This window comes from Corticium candelabrum, chromosome 6 (assembly GCF_963422355.1).
Source record: "Corticium candelabrum chromosome 6, ooCorCand1.1, whole genome shotgun sequence".
NCBI lineage: Eukaryota > Metazoa > Porifera > Homoscleromorpha > Homosclerophorida > Plakinidae > Corticium > Corticium candelabrum.
Window position 1 is genome coordinate 2,951,729 of NC_085090.1, and position 21,960 is coordinate 2,973,688.

At 41.4% G+C, this 21,960-nt stretch overlaps 3 protein-coding genes and 1 long non-coding RNA gene across 4 annotated transcripts; 2 read left to right on the forward strand and 2 right to left on the reverse strand.

Annotated features, from left to right (window-relative positions):
• Positions 1–1,334: 1,334 nt before the first annotated feature.
• LOC134181450 (ras-related protein Rab-35-like) lies at positions 1,335–2,474 on the forward strand. Its single transcript, XM_062648726.1, has 6 exons — positions 1,335–1,413; positions 1,484–1,534; positions 1,590–1,710; positions 1,777–1,907; positions 1,990–2,117; positions 2,198–2,474. The coding sequence occupies exons 1-6, from the start codon at positions 1,356–1,358 to the stop codon at positions 2,315–2,317; spliced, it is 609 nt and encodes a 202-aa protein (XP_062504710.1). The 5' UTR covers positions 1,335–1,355; the 3' UTR covers positions 2,318–2,474.
• A 530-nt stretch (positions 2,475–3,004) lies between these two features.
• Positions 3,005–16,228, forward strand: LOC134181138 (aldehyde dehydrogenase family 3 member A2-like). The gene is made up of 12 exons (XM_062648349.1): positions 3,005–3,067; positions 3,124–3,267; positions 5,184–5,501; positions 6,755–6,918; positions 6,975–7,056; positions 9,756–9,851; positions 9,916–9,968; positions 10,475–10,607; positions 14,810–14,880; positions 15,037–15,152; positions 15,570–15,699; positions 15,759–16,228. Exons 1-12 carry the CDS (start codon positions 3,023–3,025, stop codon positions 15,919–15,921), a joined length of 1,515 nt encoding a protein of 504 aa, XP_062504333.1. The 5' UTR covers positions 3,005–3,022; the 3' UTR covers positions 15,922–16,228.
• A 2,748-nt stretch (positions 16,229–18,976) lies between these two features.
• LOC134180750 (uncharacterized) lies at positions 18,977–19,946 on the reverse strand. Its single transcript, XM_062647935.1, has 3 exons — positions 19,849–19,946; positions 19,238–19,458; positions 18,977–19,205 (listed from the first exon to the last, which is right to left on the reverse strand). The coding sequence occupies exons 1-3, from the start codon at positions 19,944–19,946 to the stop codon at positions 19,000–19,002; spliced, it is 525 nt and encodes a 174-aa protein (XP_062503919.1). The 3' UTR covers positions 18,977–18,999.
• Positions 19,947–20,541: 595 nt separating this feature from the next.
• Positions 20,542–21,278, reverse strand: LOC134181334 (uncharacterized). Its single transcript, XR_009970135.1, has 2 exons — positions 20,956–21,278; positions 20,542–20,892 (listed from the first exon to the last, which is right to left on the reverse strand). It is a non-coding gene; the product is annotated as an uncharacterized LOC134181334 (long non-coding RNA).
• Positions 21,279–21,960: the final 682 nt, after the last annotated feature.

The window sequence follows — 21,960 nt, forward strand, 5'->3', positions numbered from 1 at the left end:
TGGCCTTGCCAGTACTGGCGGCACCGATTTGGAAGCTGTGGCCAGTAAACCTTGAGCAATCTAAAGCCTGCTGACAACAACGCCCGCTGCACCTCTTGCACCAGTCTGAAGCGGGATAGAGGACAGCCGTCGCTGAAGATGAACAGCGGCCCCGAACGAGTGCGCCCGACAGCCATGTATGCCAAAAGCAATGATATCGGCAACTGTTGAGCTGAACTTTGGATATAGTCTGAGTATGAGGGTACTAGGGCAAGAAGTCTCTTTCTTCATATACTTTATTGAATGAGAGCTCGCTTTAGATCTGAAGGTGGGCATTGTTTTGACAACTGTGTTTTGTCGGCTTCTTTGCTGATGTTGGCAGTGGCGAACAGTTTTAAAAAGAATTCTTTTTCCAGAAATTTGAGTGCCTCGTGTTACCCGGTATGTTGTTTTTGAAGTCTTCTCAAAGTCGTCAATCCACTGGACTGCTTTGGTTTGGTCTTCTGTATTTATCCATGCTTGCAAACTAAAGGTTTGGAGGGGGAGGGGAGAGGGAGAGGGAGAAGGAAAGGGAAAAGGAGAGGGAGAGGGAGAGAGAGGAGAGTCGCCACTGCTTTCGAATACACGTACAACATCGCCTGCCTATAGAACAGCCTAGTTAGGAGTTTTGCTGCCCGAATGAGATTGGCTGTGCGAGTCTCAAGAGTGATCATGACACATGTACAGTGATTTGTTTATTTTCCTTCAAATATCGACTGTGACGGCAAGAAAATTAATTTGCTGCTCTAGTTGAAACAATGTCGAAATTATTAATGAAATCAGAGAGGAGTAAAGAATACAACTGGAATGACTAACCTAGTTAATTCTGTCAGTGTGCTATGAAAATTGTAATTCACTGGATAGATTGAGAAAGGGAGAATGGAATGTCAACACTGTAAACACTGTGCTCCTGAAAGTATAGATGCATTTCTTTTATGTCTTTCATTGATGTGTAAGACTAGTGCAAGAGTAGCTATCAATCAACTGGTGTGACTTTCTATCTAATGAATTAGTTGCATTGTTAACAAAAGGTGCTCTAGTAATTAGCGTTTCTTAGTTAATACTTATTGTGTCTTTGAAATCAAATTCAATAATTGTTCATTGGCAAAACTCTAACTAATGCACAAGACAGGAAGTATAAAGGCAGCATAAAATCTTAGATGGAGAAACGTATAAATATGAGCTCTTCGACTATCTAGTTGATAGTGTAATTACCAAATAGAAAATGAAAATACATGTACGAAGATATATGTATGACGTAGACAACTTCCACAAGTACGTGAAACTAAAACCAGAGTTAGTGTCCCGTCTGTTCTTGCAGCAGTCATTTCGAGCTCATGGCTGTCATCCGCGATCGTTTTGATTTGTTCAAGCTCTTAATTGTCGGCGACACAAGTAAGAGCTCGTCAAAGTACCTATAGTTTATGCCGAAGTGATGTCAAGTGACTTTCCGTTTTACATAAAGATGTCGGAAAAAGCAGCATTTTTGGCAGATTCGCTGGCAGTGATCCGTGCCGTAAGAAAGTCATGTCAATACAACTATCATGATGAAAGTTGATCTTATCTCCTAGAACCGCCGAGCACGATCACATGCGACATTAGAAGTCGGTGTATTGAAGTAGATGGTAAGTCAGTGCAACTGGAAATTTGGGATACCGCAGGCCAAGAGCGATTTGGAGCTTTGACGACATCGTAAGACATCATTGCATGCATATACAGCATGAAAATATATCTATGGTTGTTTTGTGTATATACTAGCGTGTACCACAAAACGAGCGGCTTCATTGTCGTATATGATATCAGCAATGACAATAGTTTCAATAATGTACGACGTTGGTTACACGAAATTGATCAACATTGCGATACTCCTAATCCTACTCGAATACTGGGTGAGACATGAATAGTATAGCATATAAATTAATTAAGTTGTTGCATAGGAAATTATATCTAAGTTTCTGATTCTGTTTGCAGTTGGAAATAAGTGTGATCTGCCTGAAGTAATGAGAGTAGTTGCGAGAGAGGATGCTGTAATGTTTGCAACGAAAATTGGCATTCAACTGTTTGAAACGAGTGCTACAGAAAATATCAACATTGAGGATGTATAGTGATATGAATCGTGTTGTAGATACACTGAGTCAGTGTTCTACTTAATTAATTTGTGTTTCCTTTTCTCCACTAGGTGTTCGTTGAAATTACTAGACTAATGTTGCAACGACATAAGAATGGGGTTCGGACGGAAAGAGAAAGTGCTACAATTAACGTTCAGAATCGGTCGAGTCGTAGAAAGTGTTCATGCTAATGACTACGTTTGATAGAAATGAATTTTGTAAAATCTTGATTCTGTATTGTGGAGTGGTATTGTTATACCGTGTTTATGGTATATATATAGAATGCAATGGACTCTAGATAGTGCATAGGCCTTATATTACGTAGGTCAGTCTAGTATGGAAATTGACTACCTGCCTCGATTGTAGATTGAAGTGATGTTCGATTTCGAATTCTAAAATTCAATGACTAGTGATGCTGTCAGTATCTAAAGGACTCTGGGTTCGATCATGTATGTGGTACAGTTGCTGCAAGAAAGCTAGGACAATAGTAAACAAAACTATACAAAGTGCTTTGCCGTCAAGTCCTAGACGGAGAGAGAGAGCATGTTGAAGGTGTGTGTGTGTGTGTGTGTGTGTGTGTGTGTGTGTGTGTGTGTGTGTGTGTGTGTGTGTGTGTGTGTGTGTGTGTGTGTGTGTGTGTCACTGTGTGTGTGTGTGTGTGTGTGTGTGTGTGTGTGTGTGTGTGTGTGTGTGTGTGTGTGTGTGTGTGTGTGTGTGTGTGTGTCACTGTGTGTGTGTGTGTGTGTGTGTGTGTGTGTGTGTGTGTGTGTGTGTGTGTGTGTCACTGTGTGTGTGCGTGCGTGCGTGCGTACGCGCGCGTGTAACCAGACACTGCTATGATGAGACATATAGTGACGTCATCGAAATACATCACGTGCTCTTGCATCATTCCCATCATGTCCATTGAAGTGACTCCGGAGCTTCAACAACAAGCCGAACAGGTCTGGTGAGATGTCAGCGACGTTACGAAATTGTGTTTTGAGAGCTAAATGTGAAGGTGGTGGCCAGAGCTCGCCAGACGTTTCGTTCTGGACGCACAAAGGCCATTTCGTTCAGAAAGACTCAACTGCGTGCATTGTACCGCTTTATGACAGAGCAAGAAGCGGCAATAAAACAGGCTCTATATGACGACCTACACAAGGTAATTTTACGTAAGTACCGGATGTCCTGCTATGGACACACTTGCCTAAAAAATTTCAGCGCAATTCTTTTTCAGTTTTTTAGTAAGCTAAGCATGTAGTCTTTCTTTTCTCACAATATACTTATAGCTTCAGAATCGTGGATGTGATGATTACTTCAGCCCTTTGAAACGGGACTTTGTAAGAGTCACGTGACGTAGAGATCAACGACGCCTTGACTTACCTCTAGTCTGTGACTATGTGTGGATGTGTGGCAGACTGTGGGTCACTCTCAGGAATGTGTCACGCTTTTAGTGCAGTCCTATCACCGAGCAGTATTCGCGATTTGGCATACATTAGGGGCAGAGACAATGAATGAAGTTCCAGTCAGATCTGGGAAACGTTCATAAAAGAGTTTCTTACCAGAACAGTCTAATTTGTGATTGCTTCGTCTTGTCAGAAATAGACAACAACACAGACCTATCTACAACTGCTAATGCAAAATCAATCACTTGCTATCATTGCATAGACATTTTATGGGAACTTGACATTGTGTGATATCTCTCGTGACTGTACATGTACTTTGATCACTACGGGGTATATGTGGACTTTGTGTTCATTTGAAACGACAGTTGCTTTGTATGACTTTACAAGTAGAATACTTAGTTTAGAAGAAAAATTGCATCTAAACTCGCAATTCTTCATGACAATCCTATCGTGGGTTTCATAAAGCTCTTAGCTGTGGAAGCCAAAGTGTAAGCACAACTGTAATTGCTACTTTATAAGTGTAGATGCTGAGGCAGTTGTGCACAGATGTGTGCATTTATTCATTTTGATAGATACCATAGCCTTGTGTACACTAGAACCAGTTCAACTGAACCAGAGTTGAAAATGCATTGGATCTGTGACAGAACTGCTTTCAAGGGCCACTGCAGTGCAAGACTGATAATTTATTTTAATTAATTTTTATCAGACTGTTTACACTTGTGCATTAGACGGGTTGGTGTTTAGCAGAAGTAGACTTGGAATAGTAGTGTGCGTTACCAGGTTTAGGTCACGATGTTTTGCGCATGGACAGAAGACAAAGTTAATTTTTGTCTGGTACATGGTCAGACATATTGTACTTCAAGTATATATATATATAGCATGGGTGAAGTTGGTGGGTGATATTGGTCTGGGCACTAGTCATTTAGATTCAAAGAATGTATAGAGGTTTCATACCACCTTCTGACACGCATTAGCTAAATCGGTTTCAATATTTGTTGGCAATCCTTACTACAGTGTTTCTCTTGACAAGAAACCAACTTAAACCTGTTTGAAACTTTTTAATGCTTTTGTGTAAACAAGCCTCATTAAACAATGACTGCTGAAGCTTCTAGTGTTAGCAACTAGGTATAGTGTGGTTGCACAAGATCTAAAATTGTGCTTGTTTGAAAATTAAATTAAAAAAGTGTGTCTTAAAATGTTGTTAAACCTCAACTTCTAACCACTAGCTTTTCTTAGTGTATCTAACAACTGATCGTATAATACTTGTTTCACAGACATACGCACGTGCATGCACACACACACACACACATACACACACACACACACACACACACACACACACACATGCACACACACACGTTCACACGAACATATACAGACACCAACACACACACACACACACACACACACACACACACACACACACACACACACACACACACACACACACATGCACACACACACGTTCACACGAACATATACAGACACCAACACACACACACACACACACACACACACACACGCGCACACACACACACACACACACACACACACACACACACACACACACACACCCCACTACACACGCACTTGCATGCATGACACAACAAAGTTTGTCTGTCTGTTGGTAAATGTGTAATTTTGTGAGTCTAACAAATTGTTTTGTTTTAAGTCTGATGCTGAAGCCCAATTGATGGAACTAGACACAGTGATGTCGGACATTGCAGATCACGTAGAGAATCTTGATAAATGGACAAAACCACAACCAACCCAGAAAGGAATGGCCTTTTTGTTAGATAAGACTGAGATTGTCTACGAACCGTATGGAGTGGTTCTTATTATTGGAGCGTGGAACTATCCATTTCAACTGACTTTGTGGCCACTCTTGGGGGCTATTGCAGCTGGTAATTGTGCTGTTTTGAAGCCAAGCGAGGTTGCTGGTCACACGTCAGAACTTCTTGAGAAGGAGCTACCTCAATATCTGGATAAGGTGAATGGCAATAGTGTCTAGGGGAGGGAAGAGATACACCTGCATGATATCAATGATTGTTGTTGAGTTACATACATACATACAGGCAGACAGACAGACAGACAGACAGATAGATATTTGAACAAGCAAGCAAAGAGTGCAAGAGAAGGAAGACGAAATGAGACTGACTTCAAGACCAAGTGACGATCAATTATTTCAGTGACTGTACAGCATTTCAATGCAAAAGTCGTCTCAGACGAACTCATTAGCATAGCGAGATTAGAACATTGAAATGTAGTGTGTGCAGTGTCATTTATTATGCTTTAGGACGATAGTGGTCTTGTTGTGTTAGGTTGCTCATGGTGTAAACGTTTGATTTAAATGGAAAATATATGTATTGAGACTGACAGACATACTGACAGAAAGAGACAGCCACTGTGTGGAGAATAACGGTTGGATATAGGGCAATGTCCCACCAAGTGTATTGTTTGTCCGACCAAATATTGCATCAGTGTTGGAATGTGTTTGGACAAAACATCCATTGGTACGCATGATAGTGTAAACCTTGACTCTTAGCAAGTGATGGCCTTTCCAATGACGTCACTCCTTATTTGATGAACTTAGGTGCCTCCTAGCATGCTTTATTCAGAGAAAACCTCACCTGCTTATAATGCTACTTTTTCCTTGGAAGTTGGTTGTAAAATTGAATTGCATGCAAAATGGCTGCAGTAGGGAAGGCACTTAGGTATACAGGTAACATTATACAAGAATGTCCTACCTAGGCTCAGTCTGTCCTAGCCAAAATAATTCACTATTTCCACACTGGACAGACAGACAGAATGAGACAGACAGAGAGGTAAACAGACAGTTGGGCAGACAGATGAAAGGACAGGCAGACGGACAAACTGACTGACAGTCAGATAGTCGGACAGACAGACAGACAGACAGACAGACAGACAGACAGCACACACAGAGATAAACAGACAGATAGGCAGACAGATGAAAGGACAGACAGACGAACAAACTGACTAACAGACAGACAGACCGACCGAAACAGACAGATGGACAGACAGATGAAAGGATAAACAGACAGAAAGATGGACAGACAGACAGACAGACAGACAGACAGAGAGATAAGCTGATGCACACGGACACACAATAGAGAGGGATTGAGACAGCAACTCCAACTGATTGATCGAGGGATGATTATACTATCTGACAGTTTTCTGTTATCTGTTTCATCTTAGATCTAGTCTTTTCGTTTTGTATCATAGGATTGTTTTCATGTTGTGGCCGGTGATGCAAGAATTACAACTGCTCTGCTTCAACAACGGTTTGACTACATCTTTTACACAGGATCGTCACAAGTTGGAAAGGTCGTTTTGCAAGCTGCTGCGAAGCACATCACACCTGTTACACTGGAGCTAGGAGGAAAAGGGTAAATAATGACTCAAAGTTAAGATGACATAGTTTGTTGATATCAGCATGTTGTAGACCGTGCATTGTCGACTCTGATTGTGACATTACGGTTGTCGCTCGACGCATATTGTTTGGCAAGTTCCTGAATGCTGGACAAGTGAGTTTTATTGATTACATGTGTTAAGTAAATAGATTATTTTAGTTAATTTTTTTATCATATTTAACCAACATTTGATAATACTTTAATTAAAATTGACTAGACGTTTTCAAGTCAATCGGAAAGCATGGGTATTAGCTCCACCCCCATTTACAAAGATGTCAGTGAAATGCATATATGATATGTGCCAGTTTTCTCGTCACTAGTGGAACAAAAAGAATGTGCTAAAACACGTGGAGTGTTCACAGGGAGAGGACTGGGTACGAGTCTAATGTACTGTGCATGCCAATGCACTGTAAGCTTCAACTTGTAGCTAAGAAATCCTCTTGGGTTAGAACTGGCAAGGTTGACATGTAGCCATATATGCAGATGAAGTGCAACAGCAGCTGTTGCTTCATGTGTGCACCACACGGCTAAAAGTGCGCATACGGGAGGATAGGTTGCTGACCTGGATGTCGGTAAATCGAGAAAGATTTCTGTACGCCTGTGCATCGTTGTGCTCACTAGCGTGTGTTGTTGTTGTTGTATCAAGAGGCGAACTACCACGTTTTGTATGCTTGGACTTTGTTTCACACTATGTACGTCATTCTATTGTGATGTTGTTATATTGTGGCGTCATTATGTTGAGGGTTGTCTGTATATGAATGTGTAAATTATCCGTTCATCTGGGTATAGTTCTCCCAGAATAAGTCTATCGAAACGGCCAGTGACGTGTTGCTATGGAGGCACTCACTGCTCAGTTCTTTTGTCAGTTTGAATAGCCGATTTGGACTCTCTGTTCACTGGTACAGTAGCACTATCTCTAGAACGATATCCTGGTGTGGCATCAATATTTCCATATAAAGGTAATATCCTTATAGAGGTAAACCCCTCTTTTAATGATTAATTGATCGAAATATTGAAAGCCTCTAGACTTGGACAGTGCATCACACATTTTTGATTGAACAGTGAGAATGCTACGTAATTACAGACAAGAATGAAAGGGAGCACTAACAATTCTGAACCTTAGGTGACGAGAAATTGACTTCTTACCAGTTCCGGGTACTTTGGTTATACAGTAGAATTAACAATGTGCTTCCGAATGCACTGCAAAGCAGGAAACTTGCCTATGCGTGTGTTCTTTTGATTGATTTTAGCCTCAACAACGAGGCACAGGTACGTACTCCCAATGGCAACAATGCGTAGGGTTAACAACACCTAACAGTTGCTGCACATCAGTAGACACAAGCATCCCAACACTTGTTTATACAGATGGCTGCAAAGGGGCAGGCAGTCTTATCACCAACCGGTAAATAACTTTCGCACGGCGTTTTGTCGCTGGTTAACTTCTCTCTGTTCACTTATTCTTCGTTCGCTATGACCTTTGAAGGTACACTCAAAAGTCATGATCAGTAATCAAAATTGGAACGTCCTGCATGACTCCACCTAGACTAGCGGACAAGCTCTAACAGCCATATGTCGAGGTTACACGAGCAGTACACTGTACACTGTACCAGTGAACAGATGCTATTCATTCCAAAGTTGTTTACATGGTTGTTTTCGTCGAGTTGGTATTTTCATTGAGTCGGTCGTGTGCTACTTCCGGTGAGACGACTACTATAACCCTCGCTATGCTTAGGGTTAACAACATGTATACTGTATACCTGATCACCTTTCAGCTAACCAGTGGTTGACACCCGCCACATGCAGTGTCAACAGGAGAATGTGTGTGATAGAGGCAATAGTGATGCTTATGTACCCTGCAGTAGCGTTGGTGCCAGACCGCTTTTTGTATGTGAGGTGGTGGGGAGCGAGCAAAAATGCAAAGTGAAAGTCAACTGCAGTAGCACTACCCCTATAACGATAAGAAATATACTTCGGAGCAACAAAAGAAATCACAATAACGGTAATATCGTTATGGAATTATTGTTATAAATGTAGAGCATTGTATTACGGAGTATCGGCGTAATATGGTTTATTCATAAATTATTGTAATAAGTGTAATACAGGGCTCTACCGAAGGTGGTCGGAGGTGGTCGGGCCCGACCATCGCTCAACAAACACCGATCATCACTCCACATGTTCCTACCACCGCTATATATTTTAGCTAGTGTTATACTTGCTCCAAGCAGCTGAGCATTGGAAGGTTAGCAGTTTGTTGAAAGGTGAGTACTTTGTTCACATGGTGACACGGCCGCAAACTGGCCCTGTTATGATACAATCCGACAGCGTAGTCATGTGACACGCGAGTGCTGCACGGAGGAGCGAGGTGGACACCTGGGGCAGAGCCCTCTGACGAGGCTATAGATTGTGTACGCAACACCCTGAAATAGACCACGCCCTTAATGCAGCCAATACCCAACCACCACTCATCCTGAGCAAACACTGATAATATCGTTATATAGGTTTATCGATATAGGAGTAGTGCTACTGTAGCCCATTTGTCTAATGTTACCTAATGGTAATAGTTGTAAAAACAAAATAAATTGTGGGCACAGATGTCTGAGCCAAATATACAACAGATTTTCTTCTTGTGGCCTAATGGTGGTTGGATTGACAGACAGACTTAATCATACAACAAACAAACGAACATATTGACAACAGATGACTAATTATAAGTGAGTGACAAATAGGTAATTACAGATTAACAACAAGTAGATTAATTGATATGCAAGGAACTCAAAGATGTTATGTAATGGTTGTCCATTGTGTCATTACAGACATGCATCGCTCCCGATTACGTTCTGTGCGATCATGAAACGCAAGACAAGCTAGTGGAAGCTATGCGGGCTCCACTAGTTGAATTCTACGGCAAGGTTAGTGTTGGAGTCAGCACAACACGTTTGTGGTTGCATTGTGGGCATGTGTGTTTATCCATAGAATCCTAAAGAGTCACAACACTTTGGCCGAATTGTCAACAAGAGACACTTTGAGTAAGCAAACTATTTGGTATATTATTTACAGATTATGTGCAACATTCTTTTATGTGTTTGTTTGTTTACTAATTTGACGGACGATTATTTAATAATTATTACCAGCTTCTTGTGGCTACCACCATGCTTGAGTACTTGCTAAATGTCACTCAGTGGCATACTCCTGTTGGTTTGTTGTGCTCGTTTGTCATTTTCTTATCTATTTGTTGATGTTGTATCTGTCTGGTTGTCTGTCTCTTTGTTGATTGTTTGTATCTTTGTTCTCATTTGTTTGTCTTTCTGTTTTCCTTTGTTTCTTTGTTTGTTCGTTTGTCAGTCAGTGTGCCTGTATGTTTGCCTCTTCTTTCTTGTCTGGTCATTCTTTGTTTTGCTTGTCTCTCTGACTCTTGGTTATTTGTTTTTGTTTGTAATAACAACTATTGTCTTTCTTGTCTGTTGTGCAACATGTCTTTGTGTACGCAGCTGAAATCCATCAGTTATAGTATATAAACTATTTTCTCTTGCAGACGTGTAAAGAAATTGTTGGATTCTAACAAGGTTGTAATCGGAGGAGAAACGGATGAAGAGACGTTGTACATTGCACCCACAATCCTTGCCAACGTGTCTCCTGATGATGACATTATGAAAGAGGAAAATGAGGTACAGTAGTAAACTGTTATCTGCAGTAGTGGAGTGTGTGGTCATTTGTCTGGCTATTATCCTTCTTTCTGTGTGCCATTTGTTTATGTCTAGTCTGTTTGTGTATTTAGTTGTCAATGTGTGTAGTGTTTACTTTGTCATTGTTTGATTGCCCTCTGTTAATTACCTTCTTTTACTGCAAATGCACTACAAGCCAATGCATGTGACTACAAAGGATTGGCTGGGGTCCCCTACCTGGGGGTTTATGCTGTAGATGTACTTGCAGTTGTGTATTTGTTGTCTAATCGGCGATGGTTAGGTATATCAGCTGCAGATCAAGTGTGTCATGTTAACATGTGTTTGTAGTCTTTATTGAGAATACATTAGTAATAAAAATTATTACTAGTAAATGCTGGGTTAGCATTGTGTTAGGTGAGCATGGTGTCTTACATGGAGTCTTACTTATTTGCACAACAATGGTTGCATCTTTAGGTAGCAATATTTTCTGTCAAACAAAATGCGGGAACTCAGAATCAGACTGTCAGGTGCTCTTCTTCTGGCTTTGTCTGTCATTCTTTGTTCATGCATGGATTGTTTACTGAGATAGTCGCATAACAATGGTCGCGTAGTCATGTGATAATGGTTGCGTAGCAATAATTTGTGTCAAACTAATCCGCGGAAACTCAAAAAACAGACTTTTCTCTTTTGTTAGTTTTTCCTTTTCATTCCATTTGTCATGCATCAGTCTCCTTTGCTCTTTAGTCGCGTATGGAAGCGAAATCGAGAGTCGTTTCACTTTTCTAGCTGAGAAATTGTAATTGTTTCGAGCCCTTGAAAGGGGACCCTTGATTCAACTTTTAGTGCATGTGTTACGGAGTCAAAATTGCATTCATCTGGCATCGTCGTTTTGTCGATTGGATTCTTTGTTTTGCCATAAATTCATATGACAATATATATATATATATATATATATATATATATATATATATATATATATATATATATGTATGTATGTATATCTAGCTATGACATGGATTCTTTTAATATAGTTTAAAAAATTAAAAAAAAAATATATATATATATATATATATATATATATATATATTGGCGAGCGAAGCGAGCCTCTCTCTTGTCATGTCAATTGAGCTTGTACCCTGAAGCATTGAAACACAATTGCTGTGGATCCAATTCCAACTGACTCAAACATGTCAACATACCGATGCCGAGTATTTCTATTATGTTTTTGGGTACTGCACTTTCATTATCAAAACGAGATTCAAGACGATTTTTCTCACATTTATATTTTGAGTTAAAATTGGATTGTGTAGAATTTCTCGTACTTGAAGTACACACATTTGAGCAGGCCACTTCAATGTATTTTTCGTATACAGTATTTCTTCGAATAGTAGCTGCAGCCTTTATTTTTAACAATGTTACGAAACTGCGGCTTGTATTCGAGGGCGACCTCTATTTTTAAGTCTGTACGTCACACCGCAACATGTTGGTACTTGAACATCACGTTTCTTTCTGTTGACATAACTGGACACTTTTGAAGGTGCCAACACGGCAGGTTGACCTGTAAATGCCACAACTATTATGTTATCTGCATGATGCTAGACGCACATGTGCTGAGAACCACGTGGAAAGTAACCTGAACTAGTTACTAGACAAGTGCGTGTGATAGGATGAGATTGATGAGGAAGCATCAAAGCATGTGATATGTATTTGGCCAGTAACTTTGTAGACTAGTTCGGTCTCTATTTTCAACAAGTTTCTTCAGCTGTGTCTTCTAAACGAGGGCGACCACTATTCGAAGAAACACGGTAATAGTCTGATAAAATCGCTCTATAGATGAAATAGTATTGGGAGGAATGTATTGATGAGCTGTTGTTTCGAGCATTGGTGGCCTTGTAGGTGCACCGGCTGCAGTTGTGATTACTCAAGTCAAATTTAAGCTTGTCGTCTTCATCCAGTAGCTCGATTGTTTACAATGTTACATACATACATACATACATATATATATATATATATATATATATATGAATGGGTGGTGTTAATTTATGGACGCCCACACTCTCACTTAGACCTACTCGATGGATTCTGTTGTAGTCAGTTTCTGTTGTCATTGTGTGTGACTGATTCATTGTTGATTTCTGTATTTATCGATATGCTTGCAAATAATTTGTTATTTGCTTTCACCTGTAACTGTCACATACTCGGTATACGCTACTCTTCCTAATTTTTGAGACTAAGTCTTTTCGAGGCTCCAAAAATATTTGAATTCGAATCTATTCTATCAATCTGATCCAAGGTCTAAACAGTTCAACAACGCTCAGCACACTACTGCAGCTAACCCGGACATGTGGTAATATTTGAGGTTGAAAAATCACTTTGTTATTATCATATAATTTTTATAGTAAATTTTCAAGAAGAGTACTAGTAGTACTCGAAAGCATTGAAAGTAGTAGAGTAGGAGATTGTTGTTTGGTATACATACTGCTGGCTGTGTCTCGTGTGTTTTCAGATGCATGACAAAAGTGTGTCCTCACACACACACACACACACACACACACACACACACACACACACACACACACACACACACACACCCCTCTTCCACCCCGTGAATATCCAGTAGATGAGTAAAGTATCTAGTGGTTTACAGTCATATTACACTGATACCTAGTGATACCATTCGATACGACAGTCACACTGAAAGGGTACCAACATAATGGGATATACATTTAGTATGGGGATGCATACCTCGAAGAACGACAGCTATCGCACCAAAGGATCACATCGATGTCTCTTTTTGGTTACTGATGTTGAGGTAGTAAGGGTCAGCGGTTACAATGGATGGTTTTAGGTACATTATACTTGTTAGTCTATTGCATACAACACACTTTGTAGCTATATGATGCAGTGTTCTAGCCAGGATGTTTTGCCAACCGTCAATATTACGTCATCAAATATAATGACGTCAGATAATGACGTCATCAAATGTTTAATGTTGACATATTTGGCAATAACATCATATTGTTACTTTACCTTTCCCTAGTTGTACTACGTAGAGTCTTATGTATGTATATTAGTTACTGCATGATTGGTAGACTATTCAATATAATAGCCACTCCAGACTTGTCGAATAAACCTCATTGAACATAACATTATTGAACATAACACAGATAGACATATAATACACTAGATTATTACAATTACAAGTTGACGTAAGTTAACTTAATACCGGGATTGTGAGCTGAGCTTTACAAAAGTAAGTTGTGCCTATACGTTGGCTACTGTGACGTCAAACTTAAGAAATGAATACTATTTAATGAATAGTATAGGGATACTACTATGCCTTCAGACCATTTATCCTTCTTTTGACCATAACTAGCTAATACTAGTAGTCTAGTGTAATCATGTGTAAAATCCATACAAATAGCTTTGAGAATTTGTAGCTGCAAGCGTGCTTTGTGAGGGAGGATCACTATGTTTTTATAACCATAATGATTTAGCGAATTGATACATCCAGTTGAGTGGTTATGCTCTAAAGAGATCTGTGAAGGTGTTGGGATTGAAGATAAACAGTAATTAGTAGAACACCTGCTTGCAACAACAGTCTGCAACACCTGCTACAACAACAAAGAGAACACTCCCAAAGATTTTAGATGTCATGAGATTGTTCTTTAGGAATGTTGGGACCATCAAGACCAATAGAGGTAAATGACTTTAAATCCACAATGGATCTTGAAGGAAGACTTCCCACACTAGGTGTGGTAGTCTGTCCATTCCCCCCAACCGTCAATAATTGCTGTTTTTCCTCTCCAAACGTTCTTTCCTTGTTCCAACCGTCAAAGTGACGGTACAGACGGTACTGGTGAGAACACTGTACGATGTATACATAGCATGCATCACGAGGAGTGTACGACTCTTTCGAGATAATGTTTTGTTGTTTGGGACTTGTAACTTGACTTGTCTCAGACTATGTTCAAATTCAATACAGCGAAGGAGTGACCTACCATCCACATTGTTTGGACACTTACAGGCAACTATTTTATGTTGGTGTTTTTGGGTTTTATCTGGTTAATTTCAACAAGTAAATTGTTAACTTAATTATTAAGAGTCTAACTGTATGTCAAGGACCACGTATAATATGTAGGCTGAAGGATAGATACTGGCTGCTGAGGACATGGATGATGATGATTGTGGGCATGTTTCTTTAGGTATTTGGTCCACTATTGCCGATCGTTCCAGTGGCCGGCAAAGAGGAAGCGATTGAGTTTGTTAACAGCAGGTGTGGTCTGCTGGATATCTTTCACACATAGACACACACAGACACACACACACACACACACACACACACACACACACACACACACACACATTGTGACAAACACACACAGAATTTAGTTGCAATTTGACTGATTTGCGTGTGATGGTTTGTGATTAGGGAGAAGCCTCTCGCAATGTATGCTTTCTCTAACAACAAGCAATTTGGTCAAGACTTGATCGATCAGACTAGCTCAGGACAGTTTTGTTTCAACGACACTCTCATCCATGCCGCAGGTGAATAATGTCTACAAATGCAGCCAGTCTGCTAGAGAGCCAGACAAGTTGAATGGTGGACTATTTGATGGAGCAACAAGCAGTTAGACAGACAGACTAACTGACAGACTGACAGATATGGACAGACAGACAGACAAGACTAACAAATGGATGGACAGACAGACAGACAGATGAATGGACAGACAGACAAGCAGACAGACAAACAAACAGATGGATGGACAGACAAGCAGACAGACAGACAGACAGACAGACAGACAGACAGACAGATGGCCAGAGAGACACACAGATGGACAGACAGACAAACGAATGATGGAAAAACAGACAGACAGAGACACAAAATGTACATTCTGATGGAAATGTCTAGATTATTTATTGTTGATATGAATGACCCCTCATTTCAATATTACTTTGTTATAGTTCCCAGTCTGCCATTCGGTGGTGTCGGACACAGCGGCATGGGAGCCTATCACGGCAAATTCACGTTCGAGACGTTTTCACACAAAAGGGCCGTAATGCTTCGCACCATGAAAGATGAATGGTTACAAGGGTAAGTCACTAACATGACCGTCTCCCCTCACAGATGCAATTGCACGGTTTGTTTTTCAGCAAACTGAGGTATCCTCCGCTGACGCCGAAGAAGGTTGCGTGGATGCAAAGATTCCTGAAGAAAAATTTGCGGGACGAGAAACGCAGTTGGTGGTCGATGCTTCTGGTTTTATTAATCGGAGCTGGTATGGCATTCTTTGTAATGACCTGTCTACATATGTGATGACTACCTGTGTGATCAACTACACAGCATAGAGATTGTGCTTGCTTTTAACTCTTATTGACATGCACGGCTTTCGCATTGTGATTCTTGCACTGCTGAGGGCTATGGCTGATAGGTTGCCTTTGAGTTTGGTATGTAACTTGTCTGTTGACAATGTGCACTTTTGTGTGTGTCTGCTGGCTTTCAGTTTGACTTTCTATGAATATTGTTGTCGTGTATTTCTCGATAGATTCATTGTATTGTATTGTTATCAGTAGTTGATGTGTCAGGTACAGAGATTTCAGTGCCTTAGGAATGTGTCATTTTATCCACTGTGTGTGTGCACCCGCGCCATGCATGCTCAGGCTTGCATATACATTCTTTATCTGTTTGTTTGACTGTTGGTTTCTCTTTCTGTCAGTTTGTTTCACATTTGTTTTGTTGTATGTTTTTTATTTGTATGTAGGTAAGTATGCATGTAGGTATGTGTCATATGTCAGTTTGTTATTTGTTTATCAGATTACTTGCATGTTTCTTGCTTGAATAAATCATTTCTTGCTACTTCATGAGAAATTCAATTAAAATTTAATTAAAATCACCTCATTTGACAATCGTTGTTCTGTATATTTGCATCCACATTGCACATCTGATGACTCTGTTTCAATAGTTTCTTTAGGTTATGCTTTCGTACTCCTAAAAACTTACCAAACTACAAAGAAGCAGAATCATGGGTGTGTTAATAGGCTTCTTTCATTCAAAAGAAGCAGGGAATGCGGTTTAGCTGGTGAGAGGGCATAATAGACCACGAGTTAGTATGACATGATATCATCATCATGCTACTGTTTGCTTTCCGGTTCATCGGCTTATGATAATATCTCTAGTGCTGTTGTTATGGCTTGCCGAGAAAACTTTTATGCTTGATTGTGTAAGGACCTTTACCAGGCCAACATCCAAGGGCCTGTTGTATGTATCAATATGGCAGATGACGCATGCAAAGAAATTGGACCGAGAGACTCACATTTGTTTCTCATAAGTGTCATATTGAGGCCAGAGCCCGTATGCATCCATCTCATCCGCCATTGGATAGCATGTCTGTTGGCTTTTCGTCGTATTTTGGACGTACAACAATGATCTCTTAGTACACAGCAGCAATCCTTTAGTTAAACTGACTTTGTTCCCGCTGCATCTCTGCGGGTACAGGTGTGTTGGCTCTGAGTGATGAGGCAAAGTCTGAATTTGTGGAATGTTCTTGAAACTTGTGTACTACATCAGAATTGTATCCTAATCCTTTAGACACATTTACTAAGCATTCTGGAAATTCATCATACCGGCATTTTTTCTAGATTATTATGCACGACCTAACACGGTCATTGCACCTGTGTAATAAGCAGTTCTGTATAACCCCGATTATCAGGACTTTTTGGTGAAAACCAAATTGTGTGAATAAATGAGATGATGGTGTGGTGACTTCAGTGAGACTCAGTCATTGACAGTCGAGTACATTATCAGCAAATGTTTAATTAATTAATATACCGCAATAGTAGGTCCACGGCAACTCAACACGTATACACATTGATTAGATGTAAGAAGTCCTCTATGTTCCATTTTGGAGTAGGTTCACAGTTTTCCATGTGGGAACGATGTCATGGGGGGAGCAGAAATAAATTTTTCGGGCACGCACACACACACACCTTGAAAAGAAACCTTGAACCCGTCCATCGTAAAAGTGATGATGGCAGTGGCCTTGAGCATAGAGCCCTGGACAAATGACTAGAGCGTTTCATTAACTGTTACAGAATCGGCTGTATCGGGTGAGGTCGCCCTTCTGACGAAAACGTCTACCACAAGGGCAAAGATGGTCACTGCTTCTGTTGTTGGCCGCACAATCATTGGACCTCTTACGTTGACTTCTAATTCCTTTATCACAGAATGTGTGCCACTGAGATCTATCCTGTACTAGACTGTAGAAATTATCCCCAATTCCAGTGGCTCACAGATCAGATGTTATTCTATCACACCACCTCTTCTTGGTCCCAGGGCACAGTCTCCTCTTTTCTAGCACTGCAAACAATAGCATCTTTGGTAGTCTTTCCTCTCCCATTCTGCCAAGGTGTCCAAGCCATCTTTGACGGTCCATCACTAATACCCCATTCACACGAGCACAGCTCCAAACTGAGCCGACCTGATCCAAGCCTGCCTGGGCTAATGAAGCGAGCCAGCTGAGTTGTAGTAGGCGTGTCTCTTGGTGTGCACGCTAAATACAGACGTCATCATGCAACAAGCTGTCCGTGCTTACTTCTCGCTGGCACTAGAACAGTCTGCGGAAATATCGAGGAGAAGTACCGAGCATAGACGTCGACGTCGTCTTCATTTTGACAGGCACTACACAACCGAACCGAACCAAACTGAACCAAACCGTGCTGGCATGGCAACTTGAGGTGGGCCAACTCAGCATGGTTCGGTTCGGGTCGGCTGGCTTTTACACGATGAAGTGAAACCGAGCCAAACCGTGCCGTACCGTGCTGGCACAGTTACAAATGCTCGTGTGAATGGGGTATAAAGTATTCAAGTGGCTCTTCCATACCAAACTCTCATGCAAGTTGTTTAGAAGTAATTCTATCTTTCCATTGTTTGTATTTTGTCACACCTAGGATAGTTCTTATAGGCTGATTATACACATTGATTAGATATAAGAAGTCCTCTGCATTCAATTTTGGAGTAGGTTCACAGTTTTCCATGTGGGAATGATGTCTTGGGAGAGCAGAAATAAATTTGTCGGGCACTCACACACACACACACACACACACACACACACACACACACACACACACACACACACACACACACATGCACGCATGCACACACACAAACACGCACACACACACACACACACACACACACACACACACACACACACACACACACGCGTGCACACACACACACACACACGCGTGCACACACACACACACACACACACACACACACACACACACACACACAGAGACACCTTGAAAAGAAACCTTGAACCCGCCCATTGTAAATGTGATGATGGCAGTGTCCTTGAGCATAGAGCCCTGCACAAATGACTAGAGTGTTTCATTAACTGTTACAGAATTGGCTGTATCGGGTGAGGTCGCCCTTCTGACGAAAACGTCTACCACAAGGGCAAATATTGTCACTGCTTCTGTTGTTGGCCGCACAATCATTGGACCTCTTACGTTGACTTCTAATTCCTTTATCGCAGAATGTGTGCCACTGAGATCTATCCTGTACTAGACTGTAGCAATTATCCCCAATTCCAGTGGCTCACAGATCAGATGTTATTCTATCACACCACCTCTTCTTGGTCCCATGGCACAGTCTCTTCTATCTAGCACAGCAAACAATAACATCTTTGGTAGTCTTTCCTCTCCCATTCTGCCAAGGTGTCCAAGCCATCTTTGACGGTACTCCATCACTAAGTCTTCAAGTGGCTCTTCCATACCAAACTCACATGCAAGTTGTTTAGAAGTAATTCTATCTTTCCATTGTTTGTATTTTGTCACCCCTAGGATAGTTCTTATGCCGATTATGCATCATGCACACACACACACACACACACACACACACACACACACACACACACACACACACACACACACAATATCCAGATAATCGAGGTTGTTCCCTCATGATGATGGTTTGTCCACTGCATTCAGTAATGACTTCTTAATGTCCCTTAATTATGTCTGAGGTGGGTGTTCCCTCCTAGGGACATACAGACACACAGACACGCAGCACCCACGACAAACTCATTATGTGGGCACCAAGTGGGAGTCTTACAGGCAAAGAGTAAACCATTTACACGTCTCGAGTAGGATGGACATTCATTGCAACCACCATTCGAATGCTAGAATTCTAAAGTTTATTAAATTAATTAAGATGCAAAATCTACAGATTTTGTTGTACAGGTAGTCACACTGAGCCTGCAACTGTTGCTTTACACTGACGACTGACTGGACAAAGTTTCTATGCTTCATGAAAATTGTGTTAGGAATTCTAGCCATCGGACTTTTATCTTGTGCTTATGCATACTGATATGATGACCTAGTGAGTGAGGAGTCGATAAGCCATGTGTCCATTAGTGTGACTACGAGCTTGCAGTTGAACCAGTTCATGAGTGTTGTCATTTCCTCTGCTGTTTGTAGGAATGTTAGTGTCTGGGATAGTTTTAGCTTTTTCTATGAATATTAATACAACTGTTGTCACCACAAGATGGACTTCCCATTCTCGTGGTGTTAAAGACAAACAGTGAGGTCACAACTGGATCCATACCGGCCACAAGGCAGCTGCAACCAAGCAGTGTGATGCTTTCATGCTGTTCAGGGGGCAGCTGAAACCACTTCCTAGCCTTAAGTAATTTCATCACATGATCAGGCTAGGGAAATCTAAACAACTTATCTCAACCTCTCAAGCCTACAACCATGACCACAGTACAAACACAGTCCAATGTTTCAAGTTCCTTACCTCCCTACCTATACAGTAATTGTAATCAGTGACTCACAACAGAAATTTGATGTAAACTACAGCAGTCCAGTGAGGGCAAGATTGCTTGCTACACACAACTTACACAGTACGTACTGCAAAATGCTTCAGACGATATCCCCATTTGCCGGTCGTCAATAACAATATTTAATTTTTCACTACTGAACAGTGTCTACCAGTGCAAAAAATAACTACAATAACGCGCGCTACAGGTCAGACGTTTCACATCTGAATAGTCCAGTAGACAGACGTCAATTGATACGGAAGCACATCAGGGTGCAAGTAAAACGGACGCATTAATGACCAGTCGTGTTCACATTCGTTCTCTTGCTCACTCTCCGTCGTCCGCCTCAAAGCGCACTACACCATCCGCGCGACCCTCTCTGCTTCAGTGGATGGTCGGTGGCGCCCCGATACGTCGGTAGAAGGGGATCCTCTTCGGCTTTCGAAATGCTGTACTGCATCAGACTAGAAAACGAACACAGACGGTCACGCAGGCAGTGGGCGTGGTCGCTCGCAGCGTGCACTCACTCCTTCGCCGACTGCGAGATGGGCACCCGTTCGACTTGCGCCGACTGGCGAAGGTCTTCTACCAATTTCTTCGTCGCAACGACGACCGTGGCGGACATAGCGCTTCCTCTGTTGCCTAATGCGTCGTAACGTGCGCTATTTCAAGTCGCCGCTCTATGCCCGTATGTGCGCGGATTCGTCCGCATGGTGATTGCCAACGACGAACGTTCCGTTTCGCGCTTACGCTGTCGTAGCACCATTATTTTGCTAAGGCAACAAAGATATGTTGTCTTAGTGCGCCGTGGAGATCCAGAAGCAGGCGCGCACAAATAGTACAAGGGGATAACAGAAGTGCGCATGCACGACACCAACCGCCTCTCACCTCACTCTACTGTCGACTAGAATTCTCGATATGAAAAGAAAGACTGGCTTATTCCCTATCTAGATAAACGGACGTTGTGAAAGTGAACGCGGATATCTGGATCACAGCTATTTGCTAATCAGTGAATATTGGTATCAGTATTCAAGTTTCTGTGATGCCGGTCTGGGAGCTCTCAGTCAGTAGTCATTGAAACTGTAGCTAGGCCACTGGTGGGGTGTGCTGGGCAAGCTGCCAGCTGTCCACTGCTATATTTCTAGATGTTCAGCTGCAGCCCTGTCAACTTGCTAGACAGCAACCAGCAGAACTCATTATGCTTACCACAAGTCATTACAAAAACAGTGATAGCGTCAATAGCTTTAGATAATTGTTAGAGATTTATTCTTTTGTCTGGCTGACCAACATATGGTATAGTAGTTGTCTATGAATGCACCATAAGAAAAGTGCTCACTAGACAAAGGGTCAGTGATGAGTACATGACAATGGTGATGGCATGTCCGTTGTGTTGGGTGAGGAGGTTGCTCTCATTGGATAATGCTGCCTGTTTGCTGTAGGGAGACTGAGACTAGAAACATTACCACAAGATAAACAGTGGGGATGAGAGGGGGAGAATATACATGTTGACTGCTGTATCTGGCATGTTTGTT

Bases quoted from the DNA above. Each gene is read 5' to 3' on its own strand.
- LOC134181450 (XM_062648726.1), top strand. From the start codon at position 1,356: ATGGCTGTCATCCGCGATCGTTTTGATTTGTTCAAGCTCTTAATTGTC. The intron at 1,414-1,483 runs GTAAGAGCTCGT...TTTTACATAAAG, and splicing joins CTTAATTGTCGGCGACACAA to ATGTCGGAAAAAGCAGCATT. The intron at 1,908-1,989 runs GTGAGACATGAA...TTCTGTTTGCAG, and splicing joins TAATCCTACTCGAATACTGG to TTGGAAATAAGTGTGATCTG.
- LOC134181138 (XM_062648349.1), top strand. From the start codon at position 3,023: ATGTCCATTGAAGTGACTCCGGAGCTTCAACAACAAGCCGAACAG. The intron at 5,502-6,754 runs GTGAATGGCAAT...TTTGTATCATAG, and splicing joins TACCTCAATATCTGGATAAG to GATTGTTTTCATGTTGTGGC. The intron at 9,852-9,915 runs GTTAGTGTTGGA...GTTTATCCATAG, and splicing joins TAGTTGAATTCTACGGCAAG to AATCCTAAAGAGTCACAACA.
- LOC134180750 (XM_062647935.1), bottom strand. From the start codon at position 19,946: ATGGCTAGAATTCCTAACACAATTTTCATGAAGCATAGAAACTTTGTC. The intron at 19,459-19,848 runs GTACAACAAAAT...AATCGGCATAAG, and splicing joins CAGGCTCAGTGTGACTACCT to AACTATCCTAGGGGTGACAA. The intron at 19,206-19,237 runs GTGGTGTGATAG...CTGATCTGTGAG, and splicing joins TGCCATGGGACCAAGAAGAG to CCACTGGAATTGGGGATAAT.